Source organism: Urtica dioica, chromosome 11, assembly GCF_054948205.1.
Source record: "Urtica dioica subsp. dioica isolate 48M chromosome 11, U.dioica_male_clone48M_v1_H2, whole genome shotgun sequence".
Lineage (NCBI taxonomy): Eukaryota > Viridiplantae > Streptophyta > Magnoliopsida > Rosales > Urticaceae > Urtica > Urtica dioica.
Window position 1 is genome coordinate 23,575,857 of NC_142766.1, and position 16,599 is coordinate 23,592,455.

General features: G+C 34.1%; 2 protein-coding genes across 3 annotated transcripts; one reads left to right on the forward strand and one right to left on the reverse strand.

The window, feature by feature from the left end:
• Window positions 1-2,279: 2,279 nt before the first annotated feature.
• Window positions 2,280-7,737, forward strand: LOC149382682 (linoleate 13S-lipoxygenase 2-1, chloroplastic-like). Its single transcript, XM_089629806.1, has 8 exons — window positions 2,280-2,767; window positions 2,931-3,202; window positions 3,471-3,708; window positions 4,481-4,801; window positions 5,277-5,362; window positions 5,438-5,548; window positions 5,641-5,942; window positions 6,597-7,737. The coding sequence occupies exons 1-8, from the start codon at window positions 2,377-2,379 to the stop codon at window positions 7,621-7,623; spliced, it is 2,748 nt and encodes a 915-aa protein (XP_089485932.1). The 5' UTR covers window positions 2,280-2,376; the 3' UTR covers window positions 7,624-7,737.
• An 843-nt stretch (window positions 7,738-8,580) lies between these two features.
• On the reverse strand, window positions 8,581-12,278 carry LOC149382683 (beta-glucosidase 12-like). 2 transcript variants are annotated; one of them, XM_089601678.1, is made up of 13 exons: window positions 12,105-12,278; window positions 11,828-11,897; window positions 11,085-11,143; window positions 10,897-10,972; window positions 10,739-10,816; window positions 10,549-10,636; window positions 10,204-10,459; window positions 9,756-9,871; window positions 9,445-9,662; window positions 9,306-9,337; window positions 9,106-9,208; window positions 8,903-9,011; window positions 8,581-8,826 (listed from the first exon to the last, which is right to left on the reverse strand). In XM_089601678.1, exons 4-13 carry the CDS (start codon window positions 10,955-10,957, stop codon window positions 8,658-8,660), a joined length of 1,230 nt encoding a protein of 409 aa, XP_089457804.1. In that variant the 5' UTR covers window positions 10,958-10,972; window positions 11,085-11,143; window positions 11,828-11,897; window positions 12,105-12,278; the 3' UTR covers window positions 8,581-8,657. The 2 variants fall into 2 exon arrangements, with proteins under 2 accessions (XP_089457804.1, XP_089457803.1); XM_089601677.1 differs by lacking the exons at window positions 11,085-11,143; window positions 11,828-11,897; window positions 12,105-12,278 and having other exon boundaries at window positions 10,739-10,808; window positions 10,897-10,964.
• Window positions 12,279-16,599: the final 4,321 nt, after the last annotated feature.

Genomic DNA, 16,599 nt, shown 5'->3' on the forward strand with positions numbered 1-16,599 from the left:
AAATGTTTGTACGATGTTTATATTTGTTTTTGAAATTAAAATGAGCCTCTTTAATTGAAACCTCTCCATCGCTCAGTTTGTAACGTTAAAGTTGTTGTCTCTACCCTATCTTTTGTTTGCCAACGTAGGACCATCATCACCACATATATGTATATAATTATATACTTTGTCAAAATATAGTGATAAATGGTCAATTTAAATGGTCCCAAACTAGCTTTGCTGGGCTGATTTAAATCTACTGTCTAAGGTGGTCCGGTTGATCCACGTGAAGTATTTGGTGTTTTCTACACTAAATGCATGGCACGTTCTAATCATAACAAGATAACAAAACATACTAAAGTAAAACTAATTAAGGTTGGGTTTCCGACCAGGAGCTGTGTAAATACCAGACCACTCAAATATAGATTTTTTTTTTTTTTTTTTTTTTTACTTTATTAAAAAAAATCATGCGTATTCATAAATATGATTTATACATCTGCCTGGTTTACTCATTGATAACTAGTCTTTCATTGGAATTACAAAAATAACACCTTACAGGATAGGGTATATGACTTCTTAATGATGATAGGTACGTGTAAAATGATGATAGGTACGTAGCCCACACAACATATACAATTAACTTACGTCGTTGATACCCAGTTATTTATTACTTTTTTTAGTTTGGAATAGAATACTGATCTTCATTATTTCTCGATCATGAATACAATAATTTTCTAGTACATTCTTGTTGTTTCCTTTCTTGACTTAATTCCACGTTCTTAGACAGCAAACCCAACAGCAATGAAAAACATTTCCAGTTAATAATCTCCTTATCTTCAAAGTACACGTGTAGTTATTCTAACGATAATATCGTGCTGTACGTATTTGGCCCCTAGTATTTTGCTCCACTCGTATAATTGTGTGGCTGATTGAGAAGGGTACCAAAATCATGACTTCTTTGTAATGCATTTTTCACGCTATGTAATACTTAATATTCTTACTAGTTACTACATGTATAATATTTTTGCTAAAAAGTTAGTATACGCAACACATGTATTCATATTCATCGGCCGTACAGATTTTTATTTGGGCGATCTAACAACAATAATAATGTAATCCATATCAAACATGATTTTAAAGATTTAGTGAATTTTTTATAAATTTTGTAATCTAATCATATACATAAATAAACTGATCAAAAATATTGAAAATACCTTTATATAACATAAGATATAAAAATTAACCCCTAGCCAACGTTTGAACGAAAGAAAATTTATCATAAAGAAAATTTGAACGAAAGTTTGAGAATATGACGAGGCCAGTGAAAAAGCATTCAACAGTTCAAAAAAAAATTGAAACCATATTCACGGTAACTAACAACTTTTCTAAAATCAAGGCATTCATATTGCTTCTAATAAACAACAAAAAAATGATTATATATCCAGTAGTTTGACAAAATCATCGCTTCAATATCCTTAATTGATTATTAGATATTAAAATTAGTTAAACTAATCCCTAGTATTAAGAGAGATATTCAAAAGATTTTTTTTATATACGTAATTTGAGTAAGGAGTGCTATAAATTTTTATTTGGAAAAGTCTAACGATGGATACAAAATTGCCTTAAGATAACTTCATATAACAAATATTAAAGCGAGGTTATTTCAACAAAACGTTGGCTACTTGTTCTTCAGCCGATTTATAAAGCAACAAATTGGACACTAAATAAATAAATAAAATATTATAGAATAAAGTTTTAATAACGTGTATCAAAATGAACGTTGGCTACATGTTTGTGTTATATGTCCGAATTTTACATAAATGATAAGTAGGTAATTTACTATATGAATAATAAAGTCACGTCATCAATTGTGGTTACATTTGAAATTTAGCTGAAATGTTGGCTAGATTACTATTACATCGTTTTTAAGTGGCTTTGGTCCGTGTAATTTTTCCTTTTATTTTCCGGTTTTGTTACGCAACTTATCCATTCCACAGATCTTTAATAAAAGCCAAATACTTTCCTATCTAAAATAACTATATGTTAATATTTTAATATTTTCTTGAACGGCAATTATTGCATTTTTGTCGTGAATTACTTGGTATTTATATTCAATAAAGAACAATAATTGACATCGTCTTACTATTTTTTTTGCTAGGAAAAAAAAACATATATACTTTGATAGAAAAAGAAACAAACTTCTGTAATATTAATAAAAACTAAGAATGATAATAAAAATAAAAACAAAAACCAAAATAGCGCATGCGTTTCACGGTGAGAACGCTGTCATCAAAATATAAGGACGTGGATAAGTAGAACTTTAGGGCAACTAGGCTTTCACTGAACCACACTTTCAAATAATAATAAAAAAAAAATATTTACACACAGCAAACAGCCATGCTATCTAACCCAACAATGAGGCTTCATCAGATCCGCAACCAAAGCTCTTGCCAAACCCTAATTAGAAACTCATTTATAAACCCTAGCTTCATTCACGGGCTATCTTTGTTACCAAAAAGGAAGAACAACAAAAGAAGTCCGATAACTGGGATTGGGTTAATAAAAGCCGTTGCGAGTACTCCTAATAGTACTGAATATAAACCTGATCTAGAGTTGAGTGGTGTTGAGGAAGGCGTGGAAACGATAGAAGTGAAAGCGGTGTTGACCGTACAACCAACCATAACCGGATTCTTCAAAAGCTTAGGCATCGACCGAGGATTTGATGACATACAAGACTTGCTCGGAAAATCGTTTCTTATCGAGCTAGTCAGCGCCGAGCTTGATCCCAGTAAGCAATATTACTCAGCATACACAGCAATTAAATTTCTGTCTTTTCCCATTGTCTTTCAAATCTTTGCAGATGTCATATGATGTAACTCTTTCAAAATGGTTTTCAAGTATTGATAACGTGTTTTTTTTTTTTTTTTTTTTACTATCTGCCCTAATACTAGAGACGGGACTAGAGAAGGAAACAGTCCAAGCGTATGTTCAAAAGAAAGGAAAGAAAGAAGATGGGTCGATAAAGTACGAGACTAGTTTCAAGGTTCCGATTGATTTCGGAGAAGTCGGGGCAGTTCTGGTTGAGAATGAGCACCACAGAGAGATGTATCTCTCTGATATAGTCCTCAAAGGCTTCTCCGACCAGCCTGTCAATGTCGTTTGTGGCTCTTGGATTCACTCCAAATTTGACAATCCTGAGAAGAGAGTATTTTTCACCACCAAGGTCAGCATATCTATTTACTTCTAAAGATTAGAGTCCGTAACTACCTTTATTGGCTGAATAAATTTTACCTTTAGCTAAATTAGCTTGAAAATTCATAATTGAGCTTCATAGTAAAAAAAAAAAAAAAAAGGAATTTCATTCCAATGGCCATGCCAGAGTCAAACTACGTCGTTGTCTTTTTTTTTTTTTTAAACCTAATTAGTTTATTTTCATTTTGTACTCTATAATATTGAGTATAATTTATGCATGATTAATTTGGGTAAAGCAGTCATATTTGCCATCACAAACACCGAAGGGAGTGGAAAAGCTGAGAGAAAACGAGCTCGAGAAATTGCGAGGGGACGGGAAAGGAGAGAGGAAGCATATCGACAGAATATACGACTACGATGTGTACAACGACCTCGGAGAACCCGACAGGCACTGGGACCTCCTCAGGCCCGTTCTCGGCGGTCGAGAAAACCCTTACCCGAGGCGTTGCAGAACCGGAAGACCGCCCTGCGAAATAGGTTTCTTTTTTTAAATCTTCTCTATAAGCTAATTTCCCCTTATTAATTTTTTTTTTTTTTTTTTTTTGGTGACGAAATTTATGTCATATATGGTAGATCTTTCATAAGAAATCTAGCTAGAGATTTTTGTATTCCAACGAGGTAGTTTTCAAGAATATACATCGTTGAGAATAAACTCTTTTTTTTTTTTAATTTTGTTTTGGACAAAAACTAAGTCTAGTTTAATAAAATACAATAGAAGTCCATAGATTAAGAGGGAGGTGGTTTGAGGAAGTACTCACAATTTCTAATTATTATAGGTGGAAACAATGTTGATGGTGTTTATAAACATAAATTAAGCCATCATAAAATAGTATTTTGTAAGATCCTAATATTTATTGGAACAAAACCTTCTTGATCTAGCAAGCAGTCGTTTTAAATAATATAATTTTAATTACCTTTGTCTCGTGAACGTGAGTATCATTTTTATCATGAATTAATATATATGTCATTCTTATGTCACCAGTTTCGTTTTAAATACCTATACAGTCCTAAAGTTAAGAACGTGAAACTCGAAAAGTACGTGGTCCTAGTGTCATGTGACTTCGTTGCTCTGGCCTAGAATCACGTTACGACTGTTTGTATTTGGTGCATAATAGAAATAATCGATACCTGAACATGGTCCCAGGAAGAGAAATCGACATATTGAAAATGGACTCTTATGATTATTAGCTAGTCTATGAAAAAAGTTATTTTATATCAATGATTAGTAAAAACTGATATGGGGACGCAGATCCTCGGTCGGAGAAAAAGAAAGCGGGGTTTTATGTGCCGAGGGACGAGTGCTTTTCGGAGATAAAGCAACTGACGTTCTCGGCGAAGACGTTCTACTCGGTGCTTCACGCGCTGTCGCCGTCGCTGGCGTCGGTGATGTCCGACGAGGACCACGGATTTCCGTACTTCACGGCCATAGACAGCCTCTTCACCCAAGGCGTTGACCTTCCTTCCATTGGCGCCAAAGGAATTCTCAGGACCGCAATGCCTCGTGTCGTCAAAGCCATCAAGGACACCGGAAAAGACGTCTTGCGTTTCGAGACCCCCGAAACCATGAACAGTACGTCTCTCTTTATTTCGATTTCGCTTTTGGGTTTTGTGGGCCATAATGTTTTCTAACCCTTTTTTCTTTGGTCTATTGATTTCGCAAATATTATGATACTTTTTAACATTATAAACAGGATATTTATTTGTAAATATATTTTAAGTTGGTTAGGGAAATTTTTTAAAGAATAAAATTTTAAAAGGATCTAAATGCTACAAAATTATTAGTTTAGGGATCAAAATGGTCCAAAAAAATGGAACTAGTATAACCACTCACAGTCACAAAAGATTGAAGCCTATTTGCGTCAAAGACAAAATCCAACTTAAAAATAAAAAAAATAAAAAAATAAAAAAAAATCTAAGATTTAGTCTTCAGGTCTCCGCTTGACCCCACAACATTATACCAAGAAATACAACTCTTGTATAACGAAGGTTATAACTTATTAATTAGATTAATATTATTTAAGTACGTGTGAGGGTTTGTGTTTCAGGGGACAAGTTTTTCTGGTTTAGGGATGAGGAGTTCGCGAGACAGACACTTGCTGGGGTTAACCCTTGTTGTATTAAACTCATCACGGTACATATTTTACCCTTGTATATACAATTGAACACAACAACTGTATATAAAAATAACATGTTTTATCATATACAGGAATGGCCGATTAAGAGCAAACTGGATCCAGAAATATACGGCCCACAAGAGTCAGCAATCACAACAGATATGATAAGGCAAGAAATCGGCGGCATAATGAGGGTCGACGAGGTAATAATAAACTAATCACTAATATCAGATAAATGTAAAGAAATTAAGAGCTTAATTAATGAATCATGGTGTGTATATATCAACCGAAACAGGCGGTGAAGAAAAAGAAGCTGTTCATGTTGGACTACCACGACTTTCTGTTGCCGTTGGTTCACAAAGTGAGAGAGCAGAAAGGCACAACGCTGTACGGATCAAGGACGGTGTTTTTCCTAAATCCGGACGGGACTTTGAGGCCGTTGGCCATCGAGCTCACTCGACCGCCCTCCGAAGACAAGCCTCTGTGGCGCCAAGTTTTCAGTCCTTGCTGGCACTCCACCGGAGTTTGGCTCTGGAGAATCGCCAAAGCTCACGTCCTCGCCCACGACACCGGTTATCATCAACTAGTTAGCCATTGGTAAAATACACTCTTCTTCTCTTAATTAACCTAGACAAAAATATCTTATAAACCAAATAATAGGTGGTAACGCAATCGTCTATAAAGTCTCGTCATTGGTATCCCTCCAAATTTCAAAAAAAATGGCGTCATCACTTTCTACATTGAAAAAGTTTAATAAAACATATAGATTATGTTGTTTATTTTAATTGGAGGGACACCGAATAAGCACGAAAACTAGCTTAGAGGATCTCGATTCGAGAACTACATCTGTTTTATCGCTGTGTTATACTAATCAAAATAGAAATATTTCCGTACTCATATGTAAGTACGAAGAAAATTAACAATGGAGAAAGTCAGGCACGAAGCCAGGTGTAAATGCAAAAAAAAAATTTTGCACTTTTTACCCATTTTTCATTTTATTTTTATAATTTTTTATTTTTAAAATTTACAAATTAACCCCCTGAATATTTTTTTACAAATTAGTCCCCTAAAGTGAAATTCTGCCTTCGTCTCTGGAGAAAGTAATACATCAAGTAAAATTCCAAAAAAAAAAGTTCGAAAAGGTGAATTCGATGCATAAGAAATATTTTGATAGTGTTATCGATAAATTAGACTCCACGACTCGACATATTATTATTATTATTATTGATGAGTTGTGATTTTGTTGGACAGGCTGAAGACACATTGTGTGGTGGAACCATACATCATAGCGACGAACCGTCAGCTGAGCACGATGCACCCGATCCACAAACTATTACGGCCCCACTTCCGTTACACAATGGAGATCAACGCGTTGGCCCGCGAGTCCCTAATCAACGCGGACGGCATCATCGAGTCCGCCTTCTCCCCCGGAAATCTCGCCGGCCTTGTCAGCTCCGCCGCCTACGCCCTCGACTGGCGCTTCGACCTCCAAGCCCTCCCCGCCGACCTCATCCACCGCGGCATGGCCGTCCCCGACCCCAAATCCCCCCACGGCCTCAAACTCAACGTAGAAGACTACCCTTACGCCAACGACGGCCTCGTCTTGTGGGACTCGCTCAAGCAATGGGTCACCGACTACGTCGCGCGATACTACGCCGACGCGTCCTCCGTGGGGTCCGACGCCGAGCTTCAAGCGTGGTGGACCGAGATCCGCACCGTGGGCCACGCCGACAAGAAGGACGAGCCGTGGTGGCCGAGGCTCGAGACCCCACAAGACCTCGTCGAGATCTTGGCCATTATGGTGTGGGTGACCTCGGGCTACCACGCCGCCGTGAATTTCGGGCAGTACACTTACGGTGGGTACTTTCCGAACCGGCCGACGATAGCGCGGACGAACGTGCCGACGGAGGATCCGACGGAGGAGGAGTGGAAGGCGTTCGTGAAGAAGCCGGAGGCGACTTTGCTGCGGTGCTTTCCGTCGAAGCTTCAGGCGACGAGGATCATGGCGGTGCTGGACATTTTGTCGAACCACTCGCCGGACGAGGAGTACGTCGGCGAGACCATGGAGCGAGCTTGGGCCGACGATCCGGTGCTCAGCGAGGCCTTCGAGAGGTTCAACGGCAGGCTCAGGGAGTTGGAGGAGATCGTTGATCGGAGGAACAACGACCCGGAGCTGCGGAACCGGAGCGGCGCAGGAATTATTCCGTACGAGCTTCTCAAGCCGTTTTCGAACCCTGGCGTCACCGGAAAAGGCGTTCCCTACAGCATCTCCATTTGAAATCCATATAATTATCAAACCCTAATCTTTATCTATCTGTCGTGGACTAAAGACGGGACTACATATTATTAATAAATACAAACGTGTGATTTGGAATAAACTAAAATTATGGTATCGTACGGTTTGGACCCAAAATAAATAATATCATACTAATTTGATAATTTTGAGTTATGATGAGCTTACTACTCAACAAAGTAAAAGAACCGCCCCTACACTAGTCATGTCTCAAATTTATATCTTGTTCTCATTTTATCTTTGTCAAACCATTACTTTAGTAATATTCGTCGTAAGGGAGGTCATTAACAAATAAGTCATGAGAACTTAAATAAATAATACATATATTATGGAAGGGGTGGGCCGGGTTGGCCCACTTTGCTCAATTAACTAGAAAATGGATCAGCACAGCCCGACCCTTTCATGACCACATTTGGTGTGATAGGGCCAAACTTGGTGCGGTCAGGCTCATTTCAGCTATTATTTTTCGCAAAACATTATATGTATTTTATTATATATGTTGAATATTTGTTGGATAAAAAACTAAAGGATACCTTAAATACGACTTGAATATAGAACATAAGCTTAACTATATTTGATTTTATTATGATGTTTGTAGTATTTTTCTTAGGTTTTTTTTAGTTTTTAGAAAAGATATTATCCTTTATACTTAAGTAATAGTAAAAAAAAAATTACTCTTTTGGATAAAACTTCAAAATGCGTGTATTGGCCTTCCCTCATTGGAATATTTCTTTATACTTTTCGGGGCCAGCTAAGGACCACCTTACCTTTTGTAAATTAGATCTATCTCCCTCAAATTTTATCAATTTAAATTTTAATCCCAAAAATTTATGTAAAAATTAGATCTATTTTCCTCAATACTGCGGAATTAACATTTCTATTATTATGATTATTATATCAAATATAACATTGTGGCACGTTAAGTAGTACATGTCATACATGATACATCCGCTTATTATTATGATTTTATATAGATACTGAAGCCATGCACGCTACTTATTATATTAATATTCCTGGGCCTATTTTTTGAGAAAATTCTTAAACCAGTTAGCTGAATGTTTGGGGTATCTTTTTAGGCCATTTTCGTAGTCCACGTAGTGTATTCCAAATCGAGTTGTAAAACCAGAATTCCATTCGTAGTTGTCCATCAGTGACCATGCAAAAAAGCCTTTCACATTCACGCCGTCACTGCCATAATATAAATCAGTTTATAATTAGATAAGAGAAGATTATATTACTTATGTATAGTTAAAGAATGACTCACTTGATCGCTTTAAGGAGGTAATCGAGGTGTCTAAAGTAGTAATCAATTCTGTAGTTGTCACTTAGGGCTTGTTGAAGGGTCAATTTAGGATTATTTTTCTCAGAAACACCTGTAGGTACGTAGCCAAATTAATTAGAAACAAATAATTTTTTTTTTTTTTTTTTTTTTTTTTTTTTTTTTTGCATTGATAGAAATATTATTACCGTTCTCGGTGATGTAAATTAGAGGATTTTTGTACTTTCTCTTTGTGTATTGTAGAAGATCATAAAATCCACGTGGATAAACATATAGCCAAGCAGACCCACTCTGCACCAACGTACGTATTGAACATATATATACTTAATTATATCGAAGTATTATTAATTATAAAGTATTTATTTAAAAACAAATTGATCACACGTACCGGAGGACCAATCGGAACACCGTCCTTCGAAGCTGTGCCAACACAAAAGGAATACCATGCATGCATAATTAAAAAGATATTCAATTTTAATTACTTGTTTTGTTATTAATTTCTTGGCCAAATAACTATAAGGACTTACTTGTAAGATTAGTACGCTGATCTGTAAAATAGCTGACATTAACAGCATTATGACTAGGTGTATAGGTTGCATAATTAGCCGTGTAGTAATTTAAACCCAAAAAGTCAAATGACCCTTTGACTAGTTTAGCTTGGTCACGTGTGAATTTTGGCAACCGATTTCCTACAAGAGACCTCATGCTACGTGGATAGTTACCGCTTACCAACGGGTCCATATACCTAATTTAAAGATTACACAAAAACACGAACGTAAGCAATCTTATTAATTAGTAATCTCTGGGTAATAATTTATTACTAAATATATATACGTACCATCCAAACATGAAATCAAGGGCTCGCAGCGCAGCACGTTTGTCTTGATTTGTGTTAGAGTAAGGCACGTACCAGAATGTGACCAATGTTATCCCTATCACGCCTTTTTGTTCCGCCTTTAGAAAAAAAAAAAAAATTAAGGTATTAAACCAAACTCTATATACATATATATATATATATATATATATATATATATATATCCTATTTGATTTGATGAAAAAAAATACGTAATACATGAAATCTGTTTTCTATCCAAATAATGTCAAAATTCGAAAAATATATTTGTTTGACCAAAATATTTTTGAAGGCTAAATTTATTAAAATAATCTATGATTTGTTGAAAGCCAGAGGCAATAGTTTAGTCCAATGAATTATACTAAACTTCCAAGTAGAAACTAGATATTTTACTAAATTACTCTATGATTAATATAGTTATTATTCAGTTGACCTGATATTTGTCTTTGTAGAGTTTGACGGCAGAGGCGTGAGAGAGAATGAGATTGTGGGAGACCACGTATGGCTCGGTGGATGAGTCTCCACCTAGGCAGTTGAGATTCTGCCACGTGGAGCATCGTGCGGGTGGAAACATTCCGCTCATGTACCCACCCATAGTGTAGCTCCACGGCTCGTTCAGTGTGATCCAATTCTTCACTCTATCCCCAAACTCCTTGAAGCACACCTCAGCATAGTCCCTAAAGTGGTCCCTACATTACAACAATATAAATATGCTATTATTTTCGCAAATTATATGCGCGCACATATAATATAAATTATATAATCAATGATGACTTACACGATTTGATGGCTTAAGAAACCACCATACTCATCTTGTAGTGATTGTGGAAGATCCCAATGGAATATGGTCACAAATGGTGTCATACCTTTACACGATGTATAAAATACTCATTCATTAATTAACACATGTTATAAGGCTTTTTTTTTTACATCAACTTGATCAATTAAAATTAATATACAATTATTACCGTTGGCTATGAGTTCATTGATGAGGTTATTGTAGTACTTTATTCCTTTCTTGTTCACTCCTCCACTTACCTTCCCATCTTAAAATATGAAATGGTTAGTAAATAAATATATATATATATATATAGTAGTTGATGAAATTATTGAACGAAAAACTTACTTGGCAACATCCTCGACCAGGAGATTGAGAATCTATAAGCATCCATATTCATTTTCTTCATAATCCCCACATCTTCCTAAATATAATGAGCGCGATTAATCAATACAAGGAACAAAATTAGAATGACCACAATTAAGCAACATGTTGATATATATATTTTAGATGTTACTGATTTATTTATGTTTCACCTTATATCGATGATATTGATCATTAGTCACGTCACCGTTGCTGCGATCTGCTATCCTTCCTGGAACGTTTTAAATGAGAATTGACTATAGTGTTATATATATATATATATATATATATATATATATATATAATAGTTGTTCGAAATGGAATTCTATAACAACGTAAATTCGTCTTAAACCTCTCATCATTAATTGACCTTTCTTGCTTCTATTAGTGCTCTCGTTCTTTTTTCTTTTTTTTTTTTATAATAAAACAATTCATATATGGATCTGACCCATCTAAATACCATAGTTATCTTTTTTAACAAATATATAAGAGGTAAAAAGTAATCTCATGATAATATTATTTGATCAGGTTAAAAACAGATTAAAAATACCGACTGCTCTTCTTTTTTCAGCTGGGTAAATCCTTATGGAATATGGACTCTTCTTTGTTATTATATTATAGTACATAAAATTTATGAGATGAAAAAAAAAAAAAAAAACAACTGTCTAACCGTTACAAAACTATAATTACATGTGCATGTTGAACAAGTTGCCAATGGAGACAAATAATAAAAAAAAAAAAAAAAAAAAAAAGAGCATCAAGTGTAGTGCACAAATCAAGAAAGCTAATTGACAAATTTTATTCACTTTGTTCGAGATATATATATGTTTTCAATTCACGGTCATGGACGTGAATAACGGAAAGACATATATTGATCGATCACAGCATATTAATTTATTATAATATAAAAAAAAACCTGGGTATTTGTGTGTATACGTATCCCATATACTTGCTCCTTTACCATCTTCTTTCCAAGCACCTTCGTACTGAGACATTGAAAAACAGTCTTGTTCATGAGTTCGTAACTCACTAATATGATCTTCCTTTTTTCTTTTCTTATTCTTTTTTTTTTTGGGTTAAATTATATATTAGCGGCCATCGTAAAACATAATTATAAATGATTATAGAATGACATATGATAATTAATTATTTATTCGATGTGTGAGACAAAATATTTTAATATATTAATTTACCTGGTAAGACGCTGAGGCAGTTCCAAAGATGAAACCTGATGGGAAACTGGTTCTATTAAGAAAAATGGGATCATATTTGCTTGGTGTAATTTTAGTGCCTGAAATGCTTGTCGATGAAAATCCAAGTATTTGAAGAACTGCAAAGCTGATAAATAATAAAAGGGTTGGATTATGAGATGCCATGATTTTGGCTACTTTTTCTAAGTGATTCGGTTTCTCCACCAAGCTCTTTATATTGAAACAAATTAAGGGCAGTTAGGGAATTTTGTATCTTATTTTTTTTTAATATATTATGAAAGAGGAAAGGTAGGTTTTAGATACTGAAAAATGAAGAGTTTATTGGGTTTACAAGAAAAGTACGTGTTAGCTAAATCTTTGGAATGTTCACTCATAATTTCTTCCTTTAATATATTTATCGGTTATTCAGCACTATTGAAACGAGTTTTGGTTCGCCTTGTATTTTTCAAGTGTCGTAAGTTTTTAACAATATAATTTCATTAATAGAGAATAGTTAGCAAATTACTAAAAACTTGATAGCGTCTGTAAATTTTCTGATACGACACCGTCTATAATAACTAATAATAATTTACTAATCAATGGCTTTATTAAAGGTGTCAAGCTTTTACTATTCAGCACTATGATCGAAACAAACACGGGGTTGCCAATCATTTATAGTTTGGGTCTACTCCGTAAAAGGTTATATTTATAGAAAATGTCTTTGATATTGAATCTTAAAGGATGGTTTTTTTATTTATTATTATTCTGTATGTCTAATGTTACATTATGATTCGTAGACTGTATATCTTTGACGTTGGAATGGTAAAAAAAAAAAACCAAAAGAAAAAAGAAAAGAAGAAGAAGAAGAACTTCCATCGATCTTGAATAGTATTAGTTAGTCTAGTAAATTTTTTTTTTTTTATGTTAGCCTAGTTCTTTGGCCAACGACTTCTTCATTATTAACCATTGACTATAATTCTAAATGCGTGCACAAAATTGTGCAATTATCTGAAGTTAGTGTTAGATTCACTTCGACCTAAACTTAAATATCTTGTGTTTTTTGTATTAAGAGGTAATTGGTATTTTACCCAACTTTTAATGAAAATCCGTTTATCTTAAAAAAAAATAAAAAAATACAAACGCCTGCGTTAATGTCAACTAGTAGTGGATGGATACTGTGTCACGTGACTCATGAGTCATGACTCATGAAAATAATAACACTATTGACACGTCAATAATTAGGTATTTAAATTAAAACTCGATTTTTAAAAGTATCCCCAATTTATTTATACTAGCTGTTAGGAATTTAGGATACCTTAGAAAGAAAGAAAAAAAAATCCATGGTATTTTAAGGACTTTAAAAGTTGTTTGACTGGTTTCGTAATAAATATTTATTTTGCTGGTTTAACATTTTGCGTAACTGCTTTTAATTTAAGAGTCAAGCGGCTAAACGGCCAAATAGAACTTAAGGATTTGCAAAATATCCAAAGTTTATCAAGTATAAGCAAAATAGCCAAGCTGCGATTATTAATCCAGGCAGGATTAAATTTAATCCAGACAAGATATCGGGATTAAATTTAATCCAGGCATGATTAATTTAGTCCAGGGATTTTATTCAGCCTTAAAATTTAATCCTCGACCTTCTCCGATCTTCTTCTTCTCAGACCTCCTTCCAGTCACCGGAATCGCACAGATCTTACCTCCCGTCGGACTCTCCGTCACGGCGGCGAAGGCGAGGAGATCGACGGAGATTCGCGACTCTCCGTCACGCTACGGCGACGAGGCGGGCTTTCTCGCTGGAAAGGTTCGTCGCCGGAGCTCCTGCCCTCCCTCGCCGGCGAGATAGTCGCCGCCGCCCGCCACATGGCCGACCACCGCCCGCGACCGGGCCCCGCGGTGCTGCGCATGCAAGTCGAGATGGTCCTCCCGGTCGACAGAATCCCCGGCGGCGAGGCGATCGAGGGTCTGCAGAGAGTGGTGGCTATTTTGGCTAACTTAATGAAACTATGGCTATTTTGCAAAAGTCATAGTTTGAATTGGCTAGTTCATGCCATTTTTCCTTAATTTAAAAACGAGTATGTTAATATCTATCTGTGTGATACATGTTTAAAATTTTAAAGATCACATGTACTTTGTTATATATATATATATATATATATATATATATATATATATATATATATATATATATAAGTTTCTCAAGAAATATATTTATAAAATTCAAAAACTTATATTATAAAATTAGTGCAAAGAAAATTTAAAAACTTCTAAAAGAAGAAGATGAAAAATGAATTACAAGCAATCATAAATACAAAAAAAATAACATGTGTATTATCCGTCTATACTGGTAATTAGTGAAAATGTCGATCTTCGCTTGTTGTTGATTGCTATTTTAGGAGTTTTGTGTGACCGAAATTCACGTCCAAAGAAAAAAATCATCTCTTAGATCTGAGATTCAGATCTGTAGAAAAATTCTAAACCACTCCGATTAAAAATTGGACGGTACAAAAACATGATTTTATCAGTCTAGATTATTGAAACATGATGAAAAGAGAAAGCAAAACACGAAAAAAAACAAAAAAAAAAAAAACAAACAAACAAATTAAAAAAAAATTTAGATCGAGAGTACAGCTCTATTAGTCCAGACTATCGAAATTTTTATATTCTAAAAGATAATACAACATCAAAGATTGAAATCCTAAGCTTTAATTTTTTGAGAGGGAGAGCCGTTAGAGTTTTTGTAGGAAGACTACTTCTGTTTTCCTACTTTAAAAATTGTACTTTGTTATATATGGTTTAACTACTATAAATAACAAAATAATTTGAGACAAGCCAAATGGAAATTGATGAGAGGAGAAGCAGAATATCAGAGCTTAAATTTTATTATAGTTGTGCATATATATCTCAACAACTCAAGAATAGAGAACTTCGAACCTATATTTATTTGTAATAATTGGTTGATTTGCAGCATCATACAATTATATATATTTTTCTAACAAAGACGAGAATCGATTCGTATTGCCCTACCACAGGAGACATGTATAATCCGATACCCCAATTCATGTTAAGTTCGTATACAAAATCATGACAAGTTATTTCACTCATATAAATTAAATTATCACGAAAAGTATAATGATTGTGCTTTGATTATATCTCTCGCCATTTCTTCAGTCATGTTGCTCTTGTTTTATTCGTCATTTTGGGTGCATATAACGTCTAGAGCATAAAACGCTAATGCCTCGCGATATTATTATATGATAATATAAACATATTCTATATTATAAGCACGTGTGAGGACCGAAGTCTCTCTTGTGAGCCAGCTCAACCACCAGACATTGTCTTATATATGCATACAGTTCTTTGATATAAATAATAGAAACACATATATGTTCCTTTAATTAATTTTATTTTACGATGTGAGATGGGAGTAGAGAGCGAGAGAGCAAAATGAAATGAAAGTTGATAAAATCCCAAAGTTGATTGTATGACGAAGTTATCATAAAAGCTTCAATAACAAATGTATAGCGTATAATGCGATATCTTAAACTTTAATCTAATTTAATTAACAATCAATATTTCATTTTATGGTGGTGTCGTCTTTAAATGAATAAATTGATATCAAAATGATCGTAAACTACAACTTATATATATATATATATATATATGAACTTGTCAAAAGAGATATAAAATTTGTATTTTATGACCAAGTTTAGCAACCAATTTTTTTTGTTTATTATTTCTTCATTTTATTATTGTTATGGTTTTTTTTTTATCTTAAATGGTAAAAGAAATTTTGGGCAAAACAATAAATCTAAAAGAAAAAACATTTCTTCCTAAATTTTAACCAAAAAAAAAAATTATTTATGAAAAAAATGAGATGAATATAAAGAGCAGAGTCGGGCTTTAGTCCCATCCCAACCAGGGCGAGTCTGCTAACTTTTCAAAATAGAAAATTACTCAAATGGCACCCAATAAAGGTATTATATTTTCCACTTCCCGCATATAAATAGTATACTAAAATACTAAATAAATCTAAATACATCTGAAAATATTTGTATATAAAAAAGACACCCAATTAGCAATTACATATCAACAAGGCTATCCATTGTCCAAAATAGTTTGTATATCATTAATTTACATAAAAACTAGACACAACTTATAAAGACTTTTCATTGTACAAGTATATGAAATCTATCTACAAGAACCGCATCATATCAATGAAGACGATACATAAACCATTAACTAATTAAAAATAAAAATAAAAATAAAAAGTACACATATATAGTATACTCTACTCGAGCAACTATTTTTTTGGGGGGAGGAAGATAGAGAAAAACATCAAACTGATAAACATTTTTGCTGAAATTTTCAACTCCCAAATAATTAAGTTTTATATTAGTTTGTTTGTGTCTTTATAGTTTTATTATAATGATGACCTTTAATTATAATAAGTTTTAAATTGATACTTTTGTGCTCAATTTATTTCTCCGCCGCCCTG